Source organism: Sinocyclocheilus anshuiensis, unplaced genomic scaffold (assembly GCF_001515605.1).
Source record: "Sinocyclocheilus anshuiensis isolate Anshui unplaced genomic scaffold, SAMN03320099.WGS_v1.1 scaffold1540, whole genome shotgun sequence".
In the NCBI taxonomy this organism is placed as follows: domain Eukaryota; kingdom Metazoa; phylum Chordata; class Actinopteri; order Cypriniformes; family Cyprinidae; genus Sinocyclocheilus; species Sinocyclocheilus anshuiensis.
The window spans coordinates 448,213-470,534 of NW_015558654.1; the positions used below are offsets into that span (position 1 = coordinate 448,213).

General features: G+C 40.8%; 1 protein-coding gene across 11 annotated transcripts in view; it reads right to left on the minus strand.

The window, feature by feature from the left end:
- Positions 1-22,322, minus strand: part of dst (dystonin) — a 171,392-nt gene that overhangs the window by 67,013 nt on the left and 82,057 nt on the right. For all 11 annotated transcript variants that reach the window (XM_016477159.1, XM_016477158.1, XM_016477160.1 and 8 more), the window contains 15 exons: positions 21,037-21,189; positions 20,799-20,953; positions 20,567-20,657; positions 20,296-20,479; positions 19,202-19,359; positions 18,591-18,769; positions 18,138-18,276; positions 17,859-18,052; positions 17,584-17,746; positions 17,420-17,503; positions 17,078-17,179; positions 16,848-16,946; positions 9,580-9,726; positions 7,347-7,435; positions 7,123-7,231 (listed from right to left, as the gene is read on the minus strand). In XM_016477159.1, the coding sequence (XP_016332645.1) occupies positions 7,123-7,231; positions 7,347-7,435; positions 9,580-9,726; positions 16,848-16,946; positions 17,078-17,179; positions 17,420-17,503; positions 17,584-17,746; positions 17,859-18,052; positions 18,138-18,276; positions 18,591-18,769; positions 19,202-19,359; positions 20,296-20,479; positions 20,567-20,657; positions 20,799-20,953; positions 21,037-21,189 (2,046 nt within the window). The remainder of the gene's footprint in view (positions 1-7,122; positions 7,232-7,346; positions 7,436-9,579; positions 9,727-16,847; positions 16,947-17,077; positions 17,180-17,419; positions 17,504-17,583; positions 17,747-17,858; positions 18,053-18,137; positions 18,277-18,590; positions 18,770-19,201; positions 19,360-20,295; positions 20,480-20,566; positions 20,658-20,798; positions 20,954-21,036; positions 21,190-22,322) is intronic.

Genomic DNA, 22,322 nt, shown 5'->3' on the forward strand with positions numbered 1-22,322 from the left:
GTTAATGCAGCTTAGAGGGACATGGAATGCTTTAACCTGCAGTTACAAATGCATACATTTTGATATTTTAAACATGAAATGTTGAATACTGACATTTGGAATTATTTTAAAAATGAAAAGATACTTTAAATGTAAAATTAAAACAATTAAAACCGCCTGTAGGGGGCCGCAAGTCACTGTTAAGTGAGTCACTGCGATTGAACCGAATCATTTAAACTGTTGATTAATTCAGGAACGAAATGCCATCATGTTGCTCAGAGACGCAAAGCAGCACTGTGGCTGTGTTTGTAATGATTTTGTTGGCGAAATAAACAAAAACAGCCAATATGGTGTCTAAAACATAAGTCTCTTGATATTAACTTATTGTTTATTGAACTGTTGTATAATATCAATATCACATTTGTAACCATGCTGATTTTTTTTAAACGGCACTCTTCGTGTGATATTGATTAACTATATGAAATGATATATATACATTTTCTGCCCCTTATCTTGAATTATGTGATCATTCTTAATGCATATTAATAGACTGAATAATGCAGTGAAAGAACGCACTCTAAATGCGTACGTGCACTAGTCTAACCAGACTTCATCACATAAAGTGTTTTGTTTGGTTTTTGCAATATACTCGATAATGGCCACGTTCACACAGCAGCAGAATACGGTTGTCAGTCCTGTATTTGAGTCCTTAATATGGTTACGTTCACACACAGTTCGGTTATTTAAAGGCGTGACAACCACATTCTGTAACCGAACTCACACCTGTAAATTTTCAGGACTCACAACCGTATTCTCGGAACACACACACTGTGTGAACGGAACCGAACAGGACTGGACAACTAGTTGTCTGTCACGTCATACAGTGCGAGAGAGAGCCGCTCTGCCGCACAAATGCATGTCTACCGTGTTACGTGTTTTCATGTTTGTTTTCGGTAACTTACAGTGACGGAGAAATGAGCTGCGTGTCTGTCATCTGAAATTTTTTTAGATCCCGTCAGTTTTCCACCAGAGCCACTCCCGTCAGTTGTGTGTTCTGCGCGCGACTCAAATACTCCACTGTCCACCCAAATTTAAAAGCTGCTGTCGGTTAATGAAGATTTGACGGATGAACTCGCGGCTTGGCTGGACCCTTGTCGTGTCAGAAAGTGATAAGACTTTCAGTTCCCGTTGCACGTTCATACAGACAGTATTCTAAACACAACAATAAGCTGCTGTGTGAACTGGACATTTCGAGGCTCACACCTGTAAAGAAAATGTGGTTGTCAATCCCAAAAACTGACAGTGCTGTTTTTAGGCTAATGACAAAGTTTTGAGTTCTGAAAGTTACTGGATGTATTTAGTACAATGACCTCTTACATGTCAAAAGATAAAGGGAAATTTGGTTTCTCAGTTCATGACCCCATTTAAAGGGGTCATATGATGCTGCTAAAAAGTAGGTGTGTTTCAAAAACTGACAGTGTGAACGTAGCCAATGTCATGATGTCTCACGAGTTCAGTATTTTCGCTAAACCTGAGCAGATTTGGCTTGCATGAACTTTCTAAATAAATTAATGAGTGAACATAACTTATGAAAAGTAACCCGCCAAATTGGCTAGTGATTTGACAGAGTTACCCGCCACATCTGATTTTTACCCGCATTTGGCGGGTTGGCGGGTGTTAATTTCAAACCCTGCAGATAAGCATGCAGAAAGAAGGCACGGGCAAACAACTCTGTGAGTCAAGGGAACTGAGGCTTTATATTTTATAAGTGACAAACCTGAACTTCCTCTAACTGACAATGCAACCCCTCAATGTCTTCTGCCAACGGACCCTTGGTCTGCAAGTCACTTCTTATATCTTCAAGAGTATCACAGTGATCCTGAAGCCTCCCAACACATTCCAAGTAATTCTGGGTGGAATATCTCTGCAAGAAGTACACCATTATACTTACACCTTCATCCAAAACATGCATCTGGATGACGCAGAGTTGATAATACAAAAATCTGCATCTAACTCAGTTGAGAGTAGTATCAGTACTCACTCTAGGTTTGACTCCGTCTGTTTGCTGTATGAATGGATCCTCTGCCATAGAAACCAGGTGGTTCGAGTCGGTTTGCTGGAAGTCGTCATCTGCAGCAGCAGCAGCATCTGTGGTCGGAACAGGAATGATTTTGGCCTCCATGCTTTCTTCTCTCAGGTCAGTGCCTCCCAAAGGGCTGCTTGGCTTTCCATCCACTTCCTCGAGCATTCCTTTATCTCTATCTGTGGAGATCCCCTGAATCATCTCCAGTAGATCAGTCTGATGCTTTGGTTCATCATTACTCTCATCAGATGGCCAGTTCTGAGCTTCTCTTGGTTCTTCATGTTTTTTCAAATCCAAGAGGATATCAGGATCCCCACCTCTCTCATTTGAGTTGGGATGATTGGTTGGTGAGATTCCAGAGTGGTGCTGAATAATATCAATAATGCTATCGATGGCTTGGCATTTTTGTTTTTGAGTCTCATCCACACTTGCTCCATCCATCTTCATTTGGATCAACTCATTTAAAAAAGACTTTAAATCACTGCCTCCCATTGATTTTGGTAAACTTTCATCTTCGGCCATTGCCATGTGAGGTAAATGAAGATCATCTTGGTGTACACCTTCAGCAACCACTGTATCTCCAGCTTGACACTGGTTGAAGATGTCTCCGCTTTGTTCGCTATTTTGATCAAGCATGATTTTGACTGAAGGACTTGTAATTTGGCGGGCAGACTGCAAATCACTGAATTCTGCGATTATATCCTGTGAACAATGACCCAAGGATGACTCATTGTCACTTGTAAAGTCTGATTCAGATGATCCGGCTAACTCATCTTTTGTAGTGGTCTTACAAAATATGCCTTGCTCACTTGGGTGCTGTATGTTATGATTACCTCCACTTGAATCACCTTGACTAGAATTAGTAACAATTTCAAGTGGTAATTGCTCGGAATTTACCGTTGATCCAACTAAATCCATTAAATTGAGCTGACATGTGTCCTCAGATCCTTTGAAACCTACAGAGTTTTCAATGTCATCATTCTTTTCTACCTTACAGTCAATACTGCTTTCTGCACAGACCACACTGGGCTCAACTTCTGTTTGTGGTGCATTTCTGTCCTCATATTTAACCATGTCCTTTACTCTATTTTCAGAACTAAACACACCTGAATCCTCAACAGAATGCTCATCATCTAGGTTCTCGCTTACATTATTGGAGTATTTAGCTTTATATGATGCATTGGTCTGAGATGACACCTCCTCTTTCTCATTCAGCATATTCTGAGCTAATGTGTGCTGATCATCGGTACTTACATTCACCTCTGCTATAGTGGCACTTGTGCAACATAAAGATGAGTTTGACTGTGGTTCAGCAAGTGTTCTAACTTGTGCAACATTTTCTACCATTGGTAGCGAAGTGCTTAAGCCCTCAGAAGGCCTTTTGTCAAAATATGCATTTGATTCAGACTCCACTTTGGACCTGTTGAATTCCTGTTCAGGATTAGGTACACTCTCTGATTTCCTTTCTTCAGAGCAGATATCACTTTGTGATGAACATGATATCCCAGAGTCACTCTGTACAGGGCTAACAACCTGACTCGCCGTTGTCTCAAGATATGCCACCTGCCTGACACATGGCGAAGGACTTACAGTTTTACAAGAATCATCAACAACAAAAGTGTCCACGCTGTTATGTGGTCTTTTTGTCTCATTTCCTTCCAAAGTGAAACCTCTTTCTCTTTCATCTGTAGTCTCTATGTCGTTTTTGGAATCTGTAGTCTTGAAACTAGCACACTGTTCATCACAATCCTCCCCTATTCCATTAGTCTCAGAAACTGTATCAAACATACTGTCTTTTGTTGAAATACCTTTAGATGGTGTGTCTGTAATGGTGGGTAACAGAGAACCCTGACTACTGCTCACACATGCTATGTCTGTAGATACCTGCGTGGCTTCATCTGATCTCAAGCTCATCTGGCCTCTTTTTGCTAAGTCAGGCACCATAACATCTTCCCTTTCATCCTGTTGTGAATGTAGCATCCTCTCAGCCTCTTCATCATCCAACATCCCAGACTGGTGGGCATCGTTTACACTGAGCACACACTTTCCCTCTGGATCAATGATGGCCTTCCTGATTGCCTCTGAAGAGAGAACACTTCTGCTGAGATCATCAGTAATCAGACCCGTCTCTAAAGCATCACAAATGTGAATGGTTTTTCCAGCTGCTGCATCATAGAAACCACCCAGAAGGTTCTGCTTTTCCATGATCTGTAGTGCTACCTTACTTGAGATGCAGCCTTTATTTACAGAAATGTTCAGAACTGACAATGTAGCATTTTCGGTCTCTTTCAAACCATCCTCTTGAAGCTGCAGTGCGAGTACTTCCAAGACAGTCTCTTCATCAATAAGGCCTTTACCAAGAGCAGCTTCAAGGTCATACCGTTTTCCAGAGGTGACATCTAAAATCCCACCTTCCTCCACTTGTGCCTTAAGAAGATGGATGGCATAATCTCTCTCAAGTTTGTCATCCCACACAACCTCTGTATGTGGAAATTCAGAGGGCATTTCTGTATAACTGATTGTTTCACTGGACAATAGTGTGGAGTCTTTTGAATGTTTTTCCTTGCCTTTACTGGCATCATGACATTCGGGATTCACTTCCATCGAGCACAAACTTGAGGCAGTTGCTGTTATAGAAAAGGTTGTTTGTGGTAACTGCATTGCTTCCGATGGTTGAGGAGAAGCTACGTCACTTGTTTCTGCTTGGCACTTGTCTGTGTTTGAACATGTAGAATCCTTAGACAGTTTGTTAGTTTCAATTACAGTCATATGTTCAACACTGTCTAGGAAAATATCCCATTTGTGATCAGTTTCTATGGTATTTATTACAGATTCAGAGGGTAGAGTAGGTTTTAGGCAATTGTGTAATGCTGTAGAATTCACCACTCCATGCTCTTTTTCTGTTGTGTTTTCCAAAGGTTCGCATATTTGTAATTCTCCCAAAGCACTATAATCGGCAATCAGACAAGTGTTGTCATTGTCAGAAATGTTGTTATTCAGTTGAGACTCTTCTGAAACCTTCATATGAAGTCCGCTAGTCTCATCTACATGTTCTGATTCTGATGTTTCAAAGAGTAATTTAGCCATTTTATTTAACTGCCAATCAAAGATCAACAGTCTTTGGCCTGACTTTGGATCCATATAGCTATTCATCATGAGGTAGGAAATAAATAACTGTTTCGCCTCAGAGGGAGATGGTGCATCTGTGCTGTTTTCATCACTGATTTCTTCACCGGCTGAACAAGATCCATCGATTTGAAGCTCCCGCATTACCAGCCAGGATGAAAACCTGTTATTCAGTTCATCTATATCAGGGAACACATCTGGGATTTCTATTGTCTTCAACAACTCTTTTGTAAATGTCTCAATTAAGTTGTTCTCCACCGCTGAGTCAATGTCAACTACCTCAGAGGTTTCAGGTATGTACAAGGCTGTTATTTTGTGCCGGTTACGCAGCAGCTCAGACGTCAGTTTGTCTGTGATCATGTTTTGCTGAAGAGAGGTGGAGAAAGAGAGAATTTCACCAGCGTTAGGCCAAAGAAGACCCATGAAGGCCTTCTGTCTCTCCAGAACTAACAATGCACTGCTGGAGCTTATTAAGTCACACTGGACAGCCTCATCGACGGTAAGTCTCGACCTGTTGCAAGGATTAACAATGCCACCATTTTGGGCCTGATGGCTCAGTATCTCACTCGCAGTGTCCTGATCGATCAGACTCTCGGATAAGGCCTCCTCAACAGTCAGCTTTCGGCCAGTTTTGGGGTCAACTATGCCTCCTGCAAACAACTGGGTGCTCAGCAACCGAAACATGGTCTCTCTATCAATGATGCCCTCGTGCATGGCTTTCATAATGCTAATCTCTCTCCCAGACATCAGGGATATATTTCCATCTTTTCCACGTTTCACTGGAAGCAGGCGAAGTCCTGTCAGCTTGTGCACAATGCTCCTCTGCATAAGCTGACTAAGTGTGACTTTTTCTGCAGTTTTGGGGTCAATCAAGTTCTTCCAACTATCCTTCCTCTCCAATATCTGGATAAACAGTGACTCTGGTATCAGGCCAAGTTGAAAAGCCCTTTCCAGATGTAGAATATCACCAGTGTATGTCGGTCTTAACCCTCCAGTTGCAAGCTGGATTTCAATGATCTTTATTGCTGTTTGCTCAGATATAGCCCCATTTTCCAGGGCTGTTATAACCGGCAAGGATTCTAAAGCAAATTGGAGATGCTGAAGACATTTTTTAGCTTCATTCAACTCTTGCAGTTGCTTGCACATCGCGTCATCCACAAGTTTGTTCTTGAATGCGTCCTCCAAGTCCATATACAAGTGCTGTTCAGGCCAAATGAGTCCAGTGGTTATAAGCTGGGCCTCTAGAAGACCAAGTCCTGTGTTCTGGTCGATGAGGCCGTTGTTCACTGAGCAACACACAGACATGACAGCTCCACTTTCAACATCCAGAATCCCTTGGATGACCTGCAGTGCCTGGAAAGAGATAAAAGAAATCAAGATGGTTCTAAATGCATGTTCAAACATGATACATTTCCATTGCAATATTGGTTATAAAAATGATCAAACATACTCACCCGGTCCATGGATTGTACTAGCTCGTGTGCAACAGTGCAAGTCATCAGCAAGAGAAATGGCACACAATAAAAGCTTACATGCATCTGTGAACAGAACTCTTAGTATTTTGTAGAACAACACTGTTAGAGAAAACTCGCTGGGCATTATGTTATTATCTGCAGTGTGCTGAACCCCATGTAGACAAAAAGAATGTCCTCAGGGTTTGCTGTGAAGAAAGAGTGAGAGTGGCTGGCATGCAATGTATGTTTACAGCATACTCAGTTGACCATGAAGTTTTCAATTACACACAAAGTCTTTCTTCATCTTCGCAATGGTGGGATTAAAGGGTTAAAGTGGCTGAGATCTTACCATGCTATATATTTCAAGCTGTCAAAACAAAGGTTAGTCATGCCATTGGAGAAAGTGTTTACACTTCACACACAATAACCACCATATATAACCAGCATTGGGTTGCCAGTGGCAGAATATCTTTATCTCACCTGATCGGCTGAGGAAGCTGCATCTGAACACTGTTGAGAGAGCTCACTGTAGGCCTGATGAAGAGATTTCAGCTGTTCTTTTGCTTCTTGCTTTTCTTCTTCAGTCATTCTGGTGAAAGAAAACATTTCACAAAATCAATTCGCAAGCACATGCAAAGAAACAATGCTATTAGAGCCGCCGTTCATTCTCAGTGAATGCTTTCCCTTCTGTGGACATAACATACTTGTCACAGTGTTTGGTTAGCATCAGCTGGGTAGTTCTCAATGCTTCTCCAATTTGTTCCTTCTTTGTCACCATCTCCTCCAGTGACATCTATAATAAAACATAGGAAGTCAATAAAGCTTTACAAGCACAGTGTTTAGTAAATCACAATTAGGTTGAGATGACTTCGAAAACCACTTCATCCAACATCTACTGTAGGCCATTTAACCATTGGAATGCAGATAAATGTTTGCTAAACAACCATTAGCCATACAATTTGCAGAAAATGTGGGAATATGATACTATTGAACATCTGAAAACAAATTCCATGATTTGATCTTATATATTTTTTTGGATCCAAAGGTCCATGACCACACTTCAACTAAAACAGTAAAAGAAACAAAGTTCAAACAAGAAGGTATTGTAATTCCCATCTATACATCTGTCCATTTTCCAAACGGACTTATCCTCTGTAGGGTCAGTGGGATGCTGAAGCCTATCCCAGCATCTCAGACCACAGGTGGGGGACAATTGTGGAATTCATTGGAGTTCACAAACAGAAAATGTAGTGTCTCCAATTCACTTATTCTGCATGCCTTTGTGTTGTAGGAGAAACCAGAGCACCCAGTCAAGGAGAACATGGAAACTCCACACAGAAATGCCTCCTGACTCAGCCAGGAATTGAACTAGGGACCTTCTTGCTGTGAGGTGACAGTGCTACCAACTAAGCCAACTTGATATTCAAAGTTATTAAGTAATCAGTTATAGATAACTAATCAAGTTTGTGACCATGTGAACTGCCTTGTACAAAAGTTACTGGTCCCACTGAAGCATAAAATGCTCTTAGAACAAATCATGCTAGATGACATGATCATCAGGTTCTACATACACTTATGGAGTTTGTGATGTTAAAGCAAAAAAATTCAGAAATTCATGTCATTTTTTTCTGTTATACTTTCCAGTCAAATTGTTAGGCCGATAATATGTTTGTAATGAACAGAAAATCCAACATACAAGCATTTCCACAAGTGGCCTCAGACTTTTGGATCCCACTGTATTTTTAAAGATATGTTGCCATGTTTATATAAACATCACGATTGAGTTCTAAAGCTTTTGTTTGGAGAAGTATATGGAAGAAGGTCTGTCATTAGGGACACTGTAGATGGATGAATGGTCATTCAGACACAACTTTCTAATTTGGGAAACGGTTTATTTTACATGGCATGTTAACTGTTCTCTGCTTTGGGTCAGTCGACAGAACATTTACCACCTAAATTACTTGGCTATGACAACCAAGCAGCACTCCAAAATGAGTGGTGTGCAGGACTGTGTTTGATGAAATGTAGAGATATAACAGCATCACTAAAGCAAGAAATTCTGTAACCACCAAAGAATGCAGTGATTTAATGCCCAGTGTAATTTGTACAGTTTATTACACTGTACATGTAATGTATGCTGTGGATGTATTTGATTGAGTCATGTATGTGCTTGTGGATACAATTTATTGGATTATCATTGTTGTCTCTTGTGTAACAGTGAAAAATAGGAAGTAACCTGATGACTGGTTCAGATGTGATCTAACGAAATGGTGATTATTGTGATTATATAAATTACTACTTGCAATACATGGATAGATACTTTATGGGTAAATACTTTCTGTGAAATGTGGGTGGATAACAGAAGAAGGTAACAAGTATGTGAACAACACAAACATATGAAGAGATGCAAAATAATCTTTATTCAGAAACATAACAATGGAAATGTGTATGTTCTGATGTGCTTGACATTAGCAAAGTTTGGAAATGATGAAAGCAATTCCCTGAAATGCTCACTATGTTAACAAGATGCTGACGTTAAAACAGCTACAGATGAATTAAAGGGATAGTTCACGCAAAAATGAAAATTAGCCCGCATGGATTCGCTACAGGAGGCCTTCATTCACCCCCCGGAGCCATGTGAGGCACGTTTTATGATGGATGCACGTGCTTTATTTAATGTGTTTTGGACTGTTGAACAGAAACACCCGCCCACTGCAATGATAGAGCGTAGAAGTGCCAGAACAATTTTTAATATAACTCCGATTGGATTCCTCTGAAAGATGAAAGTCATATACACCTAGGATGGCTTGAGGGTGAGTAAAACACAGGCTAATTTTCATTTTTGGGTGAACAAACCCTTTAACCTGTAAGATCCAAAGCTGAAGATCTGTTGAACAAAACAATGAAAAAAACAATCAGGTAGTTTGACTTGTTTACCTGGGGCTTACTAGTGCTCTCAGTGCTGGGTTTGCCATCACTTTGAGCCTTTGCATCTTTGTTCAGATTTGTTTTCATACTGGACATCCAATTTAACAACTTGTTAACCTTATCGCCATGCTCTTTCTTCTCATCATCAACAGACCTCTAAAATCATTGGGGAAAAAATTGTAGGGTGGATTAGAAAACAATGTAAAACATTCACAATTAGCTTATTAAATTCTATGTTTGAATAGAATATACAACAATAAATCAGCAGGTCTTAAGCTCCCAGCCATTTTATGTGGAAGCATGCTTGGCAATAAATTAAAAATGCCATTGAAAAGAAATAAATGGATCACAAGATATGAGACATTTTTAAATAATATCTTACAGTAGAAAAAAATCCCATATTTAAAGACTCCCATTTTCACCATTATGACTTAGATATTTTTCAGGATAACAATATATTCTTCTATGTTTGATAAAGCTAAATGAAAATAAACTAGCCATATCAATTTCTTTTTCCGCCATTCATAAAACATTCACCAAAAATGACCTGATTTTAGATTTTAGACACTGTCCAGAACCATATCAGAAGTGCCGATAGGTCCAGAAGTATTGGAAGGATGAAGAATTGCCAGTACTATGGGGTTTTGTTGCTTCAAGAAGGACGAACCCAGTGTGGCTGTCAAAGACACTCTTTTCTAGAGCTTCCTTGAAAGACATTTTTCGCTTGGTTTTGGGGCAGGTGATGCATTTTGAATGAGAGTTGTCATGCTGAAGATGCACAGCACTTGCTTTGTCGATCAAACAATTCTGTATCGCATCCTCCAAAGAGACTCTCTCTTGGCTGTCTGGGTTAATGAGCCCACCAGTCGCCAGTTGAAACTCAAGACACTTCACTCCAACATCTTTCGGGAAAAGGTTCTCTTGCATTGCCTGAGCCACAGTCAAAGTCTTTCCATTCTGAGGGTGAATGATACCATAGTAGGCTTGCTCACATTGCTGGAGCTGTCTCGCAAAACCTTCATCCAAGAGTCCTCGATCTTGAGCTTCTTTAATCAGAACCCTTTCTCCAGATGCTGGATCACAGATGCCTCCAGTGCAAGCCTGGGCTTCTAGCAACCTCAGCGTGGTGAGTCGGTCCACAAGGTTCTGCTGGTGTCCTTTGAAAACTGGGAGTCGTTTCTTCAAAGACACATCCCAGAGTCCTGCGACGGGACTGTTTGGGACTTTAAAGACAACTCTTCTGGAAATCAAAAGATCAGCGAGCTCAGAAATACTGAGCTGACCACACCGGTAGCTGTTGAGCTCCTCCATTTGGAGAATTTTCAGACTAAGAGCATTTTCAATGCAAAGCTGCCGCCCACTCTTATGGTCTGTTAGGATGTGTAGAAGGTTCCTACTTGAGTCCATGATTGTTATCTCCTGCCATTCGCTCTCTTGTTGTGAGAGAAACAGGTAGGTTCTCTTGTCAATGTGGCCAGCCTTATATGCTTCGTAAGCTGACATTTTCGCACCATTAGAAGTGTCGATGACTGATATCCTGTGTTTGTTGGATGGTGAGAGGGTGTACAGATGCTGGTCACCAAAAGGAAGAAGATACACTCCACCGTTGACATCATACACACAGATTCGGAGCAGTTCGCTATAGTACGCCTTCTGCCCTGTTTCTGGGAAGTGAAAATCTTTTGGGTTGCTGACTGGATCGTAGAGACTTTGAAATGTGGCTTGATTTATGAGCCCCTGCTCTAGCGCACCATCCATGGGAACCCTACATCCAATCAATGGGTGAATCAACCCTCCAGTAGTGATCTATGTTTCTATTAATGCTTTTCCTCGATGCCTGTCTATAATTCTCTCCTCCATAGCTTGAAACACTGAAAGAATCTTCCCAGCATGAGTATAACCACTGACTGCTTTGTAAGCTTCAGTTATTTTATCCTTGAGATCCCCAGTAATGATATCTTTCTCAAAAGCATCTGACGGTGAGTACGCTTCACCTGTCATAGGATCAATGATGCATCCTGTGGCAGCTTGCGCTTCCAGAAACTCAATGGCATAGGTTTTAGATATAATTCCTCCTGCTGCAGCGTCTAGGAAGGACAGCTTTTTCTTGCTAGACTCCATGTAAACACCTGCAATTGAGGATGGTTTACCAGTGAATTGAGCAAGTGATGCCTCTATCTCCTCTATAGTAATGAGGCCTGTTTGCAACTTGAGTGCAATTTCCTGAGTAATTATTTTTGTTTTTACCAACTTTTTAATACTTATCCTTCCTCTGAGACCTTGAATTTTATTGGAAGAAGACTCCATTTTTATCCCTTTTGATTTACTTGTTATAGGCGAGTCAGAAGCAAGATCGATGGAGGAATCAGAATCAATGATATTGAATGAAACAGTCTGGCTTTTACCAGACCTGCCTTTATCAGACACTGAGCTTTTTCTAAGTATAGTGTCAGTGATCTCACTCTGACTGTTACCAACCATCACTTGGTTTGTGTGTATTTCAAAAGCATTTGAATTCTGGAGTGAAACTGAATTTGCTGGTTTCTTGGTAGCATAATCCAGCGTTCTCTCGTTGATCACTTGCACTTTGCTTTGCTTTACTTTTCGTAGCTCCTCCAGCACTTTTTCTTTTTCCAGTGTAGCTACCTGCAAGCATGAGATCATTTATGCTATTAAAGCATGAAAATATGTCAAAATAAGTGTAGATGTCACTTCTGCACATTTATATAATTACATTTTAATACATATATTTTATTATATAAATAAATACATTACTTTTATACATTTATATATTAAATATATTTATGTAAGAAATAAGGTGAAGTGTGTCATTTCTGCATCAACAGAACTGCAACAAATAATTATTAATAGTTTCATTCTGCCCTTCTCCCCCATCTTCTAATGCTTTTATTCACACAAGTGAGAAATATATGCTTGCTGCAATTAACATGGCGCTATTACTATCTGGGGTAAGCAGTTGGTAAACATAATTCTAATTAAGATTTATAGTGATCATGGCAGATATAAATTTGCAACGTGATGATCAAATTCTGCAAAAGAACAGTCAACTATCAAATGACACTTGGGTTGGCTTGTCAGAATGTGCTTCATTTGGATGAAGTCAACACTGCTTTTCAAACTCAGGTTTGCACCTGAGAAAGTGTGGCCGAATCCACTTAAAAAAAAAATAGATTGGACTGTGGTATGGTTCGTGTGGAATCCAGTGCAGTTTGCTGCTGATATGAACGCAGTTGTCCTCAGTCTCAGAAATGAACTGCTATTGATGAGCTACAGTATGATTGGTCAAATTGCTCGCCTCCAGCAAAAACGGACTTCTCTAGAACTTTTGCAGACCATTAATGCTAGACAGACCAACGTACAAAAGTGAGGCAAGCAACCCTATCTACTTTTCTGCTTTGTCCAGCGTTGCCGTTACCGAACAACAAAAAAGAGTTGCCGCTTTGATGACCATGATTACCAGACCCACATGATTCTGACCCACAAAATACAGGTGCGAATAGAATACAGGGGGAGTAACTGAACTCTGGTTCGGACCAAGCAATGGAACCAAGTGTGAGAGCACCCTTACATATAGCTCTCTCTGCACATTGTTAAAACACATCAAGAAACGACACACTTCACCTTTAATGAAAGTTTTACAAAACTGTGAATGCACTTGAAGTCGTACCTCAGAGCTCATTTTCATTTTCTTGAGCTCCTCCTCCAGGTTCCGTTTCGCTTCTTCGTACGACACAACGATTTTCTGAGTCAGCTGAAGGTCAGTCTTTAGCTTTGCCAGCTCTTCATCTTTAGCACACTGATGACTGGCTTGTCCGAGTGCCTCCAATTCTTTTAGATGCTTCTTCTCAGAACTGACTGCTACCTCAAGCTTCAGATTCCTCTCCTGTAGAGACTTCATTTCACTGATGTATGAAACAATCTGTTCCTTTAGAGATCTTGCTTCCTTTTCTGAGATGTCTAATTTTTGCTCAGTCTCTGTCAACATTTGCTTTAACTTTGATATCTCGTTGGAGCTGTCTTTGTGAATACTGTCAAGTTTAAAAATATTGGATTTTACTCTGATTTTCTCAGTTTCTAACTCAGAAATCTTTGATTTTGCTTTGAGAAGTTCAAGGTCAAGTATCCCCCTCTGCCTGTCAGATTCATCCAACTGTGTGCGTACGTTGCACAGTTGCTCTTCAACCTCTTGTTTTGCTTTTGTTGCATTAGCAATTAATGTTTTCAGCTTCTCCACTTCTTGAGACAGGTGCTTGTTGTCTCTCTCGGCAGTTTCCTTTAATTTCCTCTCATGCTCCAACTTTAAGCGCGAAAGCTTTTGCTCAATTTCAGCCTGCACTAGCTGCAGTTGAGTCTCGTAGCCTTTCTTTTGCAAGTCGAGCTTACCTTTGAGATCGTCAAGCATCTTTTTACAGGTGTCCAACTGTTCACCAAGCTTTTGCGACCTCAGCTCAGCAGCTGCTGTTTGATTTTGCTTCTGTTTAAGCTCTTCCTGGGTCTGTCTCAACTTCTGCTTCAGCTCTTGTGTTTGCAGAGTTAAACTTGTGATTCTGTCTTCTGCAGCATTCCTATCCTTCTGAAAAGTGACTAGCTCTTGTTTTAAATTCAGCACAGATTTATCTGCGCTTGAGCTCAATTCTCGCATAACAGAACTTTTCCTTTGGAGTTCTGCCTCCAGCTCTTTGAGTTTGGACTGACTTAACCTGTTTTCTTCAGTCACTCGCTGTAGCTCATCTTTTGTTCTTTTTAGAGTGGAACTAAGATCATCAAATTCACATTTTAAAACCTGTAACTTCTGGTCAGCTGTTTGCTTATCCCTCTGAAGAGATGAAATGTCCTCTTGCAGGCTTACCGTGGCCTTCTCTGAACTTCCACTGATCCTACTAATCGTCTGCTTACATTTCAAAAGCTCATTTTCAAGTTCTCGAACTTTTGACAAGCTCTTTTTACCTTCAGATGACTCCCTTTGAGATTCTCCTATGGCTTTTTTTAAAGCCATGTTCAGGTTATTTATCTCGACTTTATGTTCCTGAACCTTCTGATTAGCCAGATTCCTCTCAGAGGTTCTAGAACTCAGCTCTGCTTTGAGAATCGAAATATCTTTTTCATAATTGGTGATGGTCAACATGAGAGACTTGATCTTCTGCTGTAGCTCGGTGTTCTTTTTGGCTTCTTCGTTGTAATCTTTAAGTCTGATTTGAAGCTCATGAGATACCTGTGTTTTATTCAGAAGTTCCTCTTCAACAATTTTTACCTGAGATTTTGCACTTTCTGCCTGGGATCTGAGTATATTAATTTGCTGTTCTTTACTGTCAATCTCGATGGATGCTCTGTCAAGCTCTGCTTTGACATTTTTAATGGACCGTTCAGTCTCCATGTTAATCTTCTTGAGTTCTTCTACTTTCCTGGTAAGCTGTGTCACTTGCAAGGAACATTTCTGAAGCTCTAGTTCAAGGTTTTTGATTTTGAGTTGAGCTTCCTTCTCTGTTCTTGTCTTCAGATTGATTTCTTCTTTGGCTCTCTGCAGTTGCTCCTTCAAAACCTCTGCCTCACCTTTCAGGGTTTTAATCTTTTGGTCAGCATGTGATTTGTCCTGCTGGATTGACTCAATACTTACCTTAAGATGCTGGGTATCACTTTCCAATAACTGATTTTTTCTATTAAGTTCATTCACCCTGAATGTCATCTGCTCTACCTCAGATTGTTTGGAAGACAACTCGTCTTCCAAGCACCTCAACTTATGAGTGCTCTCCTGTTCCAAAGAGGTCCACTGTAGAAGTTTTCCTTGGTTGACTTTGAGCTGGTCTTTTAAGCCATCGACCTCTGTCTTCTGGAACAGTACTCTTTGCTCCAGAGCAGATTTGTCTCTTTGGAGAGACTTGATTTGTTCTTGATACACATAGACAGACTTCTTTAGTTCAGAAGTTTCTTGTCTCAACTCCTCTGATTTCTGTCTCATGTTGGACCTATCTGCATCCATTTCCACTTGTAGCTTCAAAAGCCTGTTGTTTGCTTCATCTAAGAGTTCTTTGAAACGCTGAGCTTTCTCCTCAGCCACAGTTTTGTGCACAATAATTGAGTTAAATTCAGACTTCAAGGACTTGATTTCAGTCTCAGCTCGCTTCTTGCCCATAATGAGCTCCTCCATTTTGCGTTGCAGGACTTCTGCCTCAGATTCAGAGTGGATTATTGAAGAACTGTTTTTAAAAGTTGCCAGGTGTCCACCATCTTTGGAGAAACCCAACACGGATTCACCTTGCATCATCCTGACTTCTGACTGGTGGGCCAGATCCATTTCCATGATTCTCACTTGGCTTAGAAGCTCTGCCTCGGCGTCTTCCTTAGCCCTAAGTTCTCGCTCTAACGTGCTACTGTGCTCCTCCAGGCCCTGGACGTCACTGTCCTTGCAACGTAAATGATCTTCCAGCTTCTTACGGGCTAATGTGCTCTCCTCTATGCTCTTTTTAAGATTGCGGAGGCTCTCTTCCAGGGAGGCCTGTTTGGCCTCTGACTGCTGAACCTGTTGTCGAGCACGATTCAACTCTTGCTCCATGGAACCCTTGCTTTTAATCACAACTTCTAGTTCAACACGATATTTCTGGGCCTCATACTCAGCCTTTGACTTCTGTAAGGTCAAATCCTCAATGGACTTTTTCTGCATCTCAAGGTCTGCCCCCAGGATGTCCAGCTGCTGTTGCCTGTTGGACAGTGAAGCCTCGAGTTCCAGTACCTGGCGCCAAAGCCTGCTGATCTCCTCTTCGCTCGCAGATTTCTGCAGCTCCATGCTCTCAGTCCAGCTCAAGTACTCCGCATTTTCCAACGACTTCCTCCTCTGAAATGAAAGACACAGTCATCTTCCAGTCAACCACCTGGAAGAGAAGAGGCGGTCTTTGCCCACTTACCAACAGAAGGTTTAAAAACCACCACCATATTTGCATGTAGTCTTCAGCATGTTTCCAGGACATGCTTTCCCAAGAGACAAGGTCACCAGCAATGATACAAAATACAGCCTATTTTGTATCAAAATAAATGTCCAAGCACTGAGGAACATTTTGTATTGCAGGAAACACCAATATATGTTTGTGTACGTTGTTAGGGTGTATGCCATTGTTCTAATGTGTCATTGGTGAATGAAATATGTCTGGAAGCATAGTCTTGCCAAATAGCATGCAATAAAGCTAGCAATAGCACTATACTAACGCTAATCATCTCTACTGGATGAAGCATTATAGACAGGAAAAAGTCAACAAATGTCCTACCTCATCCTCTTCCGCCCTCTTCAGTGTTTCACCTGCGAACTTCACATACTGTGTCATCAGAGTAACCAGGGCCGTGTAACGTGTACGGAGATCCATAAACTGAGGAGGCAAACAAACCAAAAAAATACTCATACGTACTCAAAAGAATGCCAATGTAAGAAAATAGCCAGTTTATGAAAATATGAACCATATGAGAATGGTTCTATTTCCTTGATTGTTTCCTCTCGTACCTCTTGCTGGATGACATCAGAGGAACTCTGCATCTTCCTTCTCTTCACTGGAGACTTATGCTGAACCATGGCTCTATAAGTCATCAGTTGCAGTTCATATTCCTTAAAGAATGAAGTTAAATAACTTTCTTTTACCATATACTTAATTGCCATTTTACTATTTTAGTGTCTATTTTATTGTTTGCTTTGGGGATGAAGTATCACTAATGGGCCACACTTCCACAAAAGTACTTAATGGTACTATGGAAAATTATGTTACTGCATGATTGCAATGTTCACATACCACAGTCTACCACGGGACCCTATATGTCAGAATATTTCAAAGTGATAATTTTGTCTTACTTTCACTCCAACTGCATACTGCTCTGAATACTTCTGGCATTCCTCAATTTTGCTTTGTTTTTGCTCAATTTCTGTGACCAAAACCTAGAAATAAATCCAATGTTAGGATTTGATGCAAATAACTTCTGTACTTATAAATAAAAACAGTTTAACTTTTTTCGTACTTTCTGCTGGTTAAGGAACTCAGCCAATGCCTTGCGGTCCTCAGGTTGATTCTCTTGGGCCTTGAGCTGCTTGGTTTCCATTTCTTTGCTCCATTCATCCAGGCTGTTGTACGTGTCTTTGTAGTACTTAAGTGATTTGCTGATGCCTTCCAGGTCCCGGAGTCTAAACACCATGAAAAATCAATATATCACACATTATGAAGGTAAATCAATGAGAAATGTACTTAGCGTTGCAGCACAGCATTATCTAGGGGCAAAAGCATCCACTTAATGACCTGTTTTCAATCTGAGAGTGGATGTTTTGCCATCGTTCTTTGAGCTGGTCGGCCTTCTCCTTGTGCCAATCCAAATCAAAGTCTCTCTCGTTGTGCGTTTTGAACATTCGCTCACTGACCACTCGTGCATTCTGCAGCTCGTCCTCCAAGTCATGGAATACCTCACGCCTTTCATCGATTTCAGACCTCCATTGCTAAAAAATTACAAACAAAAGTGTTAAGTCAAAGATATTTAATGGCTAAGCCATCATCGAGTTAGTTACAATGAGATTTTGTTACCTTAAGAGTGCTCATGACACCATCGATAGATTTGATATTAGCATTGATTGTATCCTCCTCGCACAACTTAGCTTCATAAAGCTTTACCAGAGCTTCGGCGCTCTGACTGTGTTTCACCACCAAACTCACTGTCTTTAGCCTGTGTGAAAAAGATGATCACATCAAACAAGAAATCATATAGCAGCGATTTCTAGCTGATGAAATATTTTAGTGCTGACCATAACAAGAAATGAAGACAAAGTTTAAATTTAAAGATACATTTACATTAGCCTGGTAATAGCAATCTGAAGTTTGGATAATGTTGGAATGACTAGGAAGTGTGAGTTTCACAATACTTGCATGAGCGCCTCAGCACACTTACTAAACACTAGGTCACGTCTCCATCTAATTATTCAATAAACTCTTCTTAACACTTTCAAACACACCTCATTTGAGGACAAAGTAAAGACTCACTTCTCCAGGTAGATGCAGCACATGGAGTAGACCTGGTTTGTGCTCTGCGTGAGGATGTTGAGCTCAGAGGAAAGCGTAGGGACGGATGGAGAGGCAGCTGCTTGCCTGAGGAAAACTTCACACTTCTCTCTCAGGGTCTCCAGGTCATCCTTCAACCTATCCAGCTCTACCTTCTTCTTCTGGATGAGTATGAGAAGAGAGGCCAGGCGTAACTCATTTTGCATCGGGATCCAGATTTTACATTAAAAATGAAGTGGTGATCCAACTTGGTACCAAAAATAGTTTTTTGTACTAAACTGTATTATATTATATTAATTATATTATTTATTAATTCATTCTTTCATTTATTCTTATTTTTATTCAAACCAAAAAAAAAATCAAAGTAGGCACACCACAGCTCCAGAGATAGAAAAATATTTATTTATGTTCATCAGTCTGATAAAGAGCGTCTAAGCTCGAAACGTCACCTGTGGTGAGAACATGAGCTCATAAGAACACATCTCTTGAGCTGGGGTGTGCCTACTTTGATTTTTTTGGTTCAAATTTTTGTGTGGTGGAGCACCCACACTGAGCTTATGGAGGGGGGACATAAATGAAGCCGAAGATCAAACCTCCTGTTCGGTGATGCGCAGCACACACTCCTGCAGGTCATCTCTGTCTAGCGGAGTACGGATTTTCCGGATCAGCTGTTCCTCGTGACCCTCCACCCGCATGCGGAAGTTACGCACCTCAGATATGAAGAGATTGTACACGGACTCCTCATGTTCTTCTGTTGACCACCAGAGGGCAATGCATTCAAGATGAGTACATCAATGAGACTCCATGTCCAAACAATAATCTGCAGTCTGTGCATTTGTTTGCCAATTTCTTGGTGACAACATAATGAAAATGTAGCTAGTGGCAACACAAATAAGCCATAATGTGCATATAATTGTAATGAGGGTTTTTGACAATTAATCTGGCAGACAATATTTCAGGACTCTATTATTAGATTACAGGCGGCAGATAGTGAACTCATGAAATCTCACAACGAGACCAACATTTGTTTGAGGAACAAAAACAAATATATATTTAAAGTGTACATAGTAATTAAAAAATAAAATTAGGTGCATTACAAATGATCAATTGTCAAACTTCTAGATGAAATTTAAATGCATATCCACAAACACTTGCTCTCTAATTTCTCTAATGTTGATGAGGAGATCTGTGAATGGATAAAACATCAATCCTTAACTTTCTACTTAACAGGCTTAGGAGAACACGTGTTTCTTGAGCATGTGTGCTGTATGTCTGGTTACTAAGTAATGCATTACCATATTGTGTTGATCCAAGAAAATGTAACTAATTGCATTACTTAGTAACTTTTTATAGACTGTAATGCATTATGATCATTTTTTGCATTACTTTTTGTTACCTGGGCTGGGCTTGCATTTGTTTTTCAATAACAAAACACACAAAAGTATTTTTGGCAACTGTAAAGGCCCATTCACACCGAAAGAGAAAGTGCCTCTGCACTTCACTCCCGATTTCTCTCAACAGGAGACAGGAGAGGCGTAAGTGAATAAATGGGAAAACAAGGTAACTTGTGTTACTTATTTGAAAAAGCAGACTTAAAAAGATATAATGCCCTACTTTACTAGTTACTCAAAAAAGTAATCTGATTACATAACTTGCGTTACTTGCGTACATGTGTACAGTAACTTGCCTCTCTCTGCAGATTTGAGGAGTTCCTCATAGTACTCCTTACAAGCCAGAACCTCCTTTTCCAGCTGGGCACAATCAGCCACCGTGAAAACCTCCGATTCATCGCTGTCCCTCAGGAAGTCCTCAAAGTGGGACTGCAGGCTGCTCAGCACCTGCTCGTGATCACCTGGCAATAGCGTCTTGATCTAGAGAGGGAAGTTAACATTATACTATAAGCTCCACAGGTTTTAAAACAACTTTCATCTCAGGGAATGCAAAAACAAGATTTGTACCGAGGCAACAGTGCTTTTGCGGATGACGCGGATGTCCGTCATCAGATAGTGCCAGGACACGACCAGAGCATTCTGATACAGCTGCTCGATCCTGGTGGAGTGTGAGAAGGAAAATCAAGCATGCTACTATACAATTTAAACCCTGCAGGCTCCATTTTTGCAACACATCTCAACATCCAACCAACAACCAATGCATAGAAGCAAACCCTAGCCCTATTTTTTTTGTCTTCACCTGCTTGCCATTTCAGTGGCCTCCTTGTTGGGTGGAGGTACACTAAAGCAGACTGAAGGTACCATGGCCTCATTTCCAGATGTACTGATCACTTTCCACTTTGCCCTGTGAGAATTGCTCACTAGAACGCACTCATCTTCTTTGCTAATGGTGATCTGAGGAGAGAGGGGTCACAGAATGCATTATGGCAAACACTGCTGTAAATACGCAGGCAGCGGTTCCAGCAAGCTGAACGGACCTCTATCTGGCGGTAGTCACAGATGGATTTGACGGGTAAGGAGGTCCTGATGGGGTTCTCAGGGTTGCGGGCCTTGAGCTGAACAACGGACTTTGCCCGTCCCACTAACCCACCCACTGTGCTGCTGTATTTCAGGAGCTGTTCTTTCTCATCCTGTGAAGAAACACCAGTCCAGCCTCAGTCATGCATATACATCTACACCTTAAAACATTCATGCATGAGAATCTTAAGAAATAGAACTTGTTCGTATTTTGATTACTTCATTCTTTTAGTCTTTAAAGGGATAGTTCACCAAAAAATTGTAATTCTGTCATTAATTACTCACCCTCGTGTCATTCCAAACCTGTAAGACCTTCATTCATCTTCGAAACACAAATTAAGTTACAGTCTTCTGCCATTTTGGAGAGTACCCCTGAACGTAATCAGCGCTGTTTACGTTCAGTGGAAAGCGCGCGCATGCTGGGGTACTCTCCAAAACTCGGGGAGAAGAATTGCTGAATAAATTATGTTTTGTTTTCTTTGCGCACAAAAAGTATTCTCGTAGCTTCGTAAAATTACAGTCAAACCCCTGATGTCACATGGACTATTTTACTGATGTCCTTGCTACGTTTCTGGACATTGATCGTGGTAATATCCTTGCTGTCTATGGGAGGGTCAGAGAGCTCTCAGATTCCATAAAAAATATCTTTATTTGTGTCCCGAAGATGAACGAAGGTCTTACGGGTTTGGAACGACATGAGGGTGAGTACTTAATGACAGAAATTTCATTTTTGAGTGAACTAACCCTTTAAGTCCCTAACTCTCCAAACCCGAATAATTGCATGAATTTATGGTGTGGTAGCAAATAGGGGTGTGACGAGATCTCATGGCACGAGATCTCGCGAGATCTGACTGGTCTCGCGAGAACGTGACGATATCCTCGCGCAGACCTTTCAGATATATTTGCATTACACTGGCTCGTTCACAAGTGGTGGTATGTAAGATATGTTATGTTACATCAGGCAAGTGGCCGCATGATAAGCGGGAAAATTACGCAGTGTAGTCTTTATCCAGTCATAAAAACAGAATTCACAGTTTAACGCTGAATGTCATGGAATTTGTCAAATTTTGAATGAATTAATCAAAAGTAGGTCATTACACTTAAATCAAATCACGATATGGACTAGTATCTGTACATATTAAGCCGCAAAAAAATATGAATCCTGCATGTTCTGCCTGTCTCTGTTAATGAATGCCGCAGATGCGTGGTTTCATTTACTACACATACACTGAAGCGCGCGTGACAC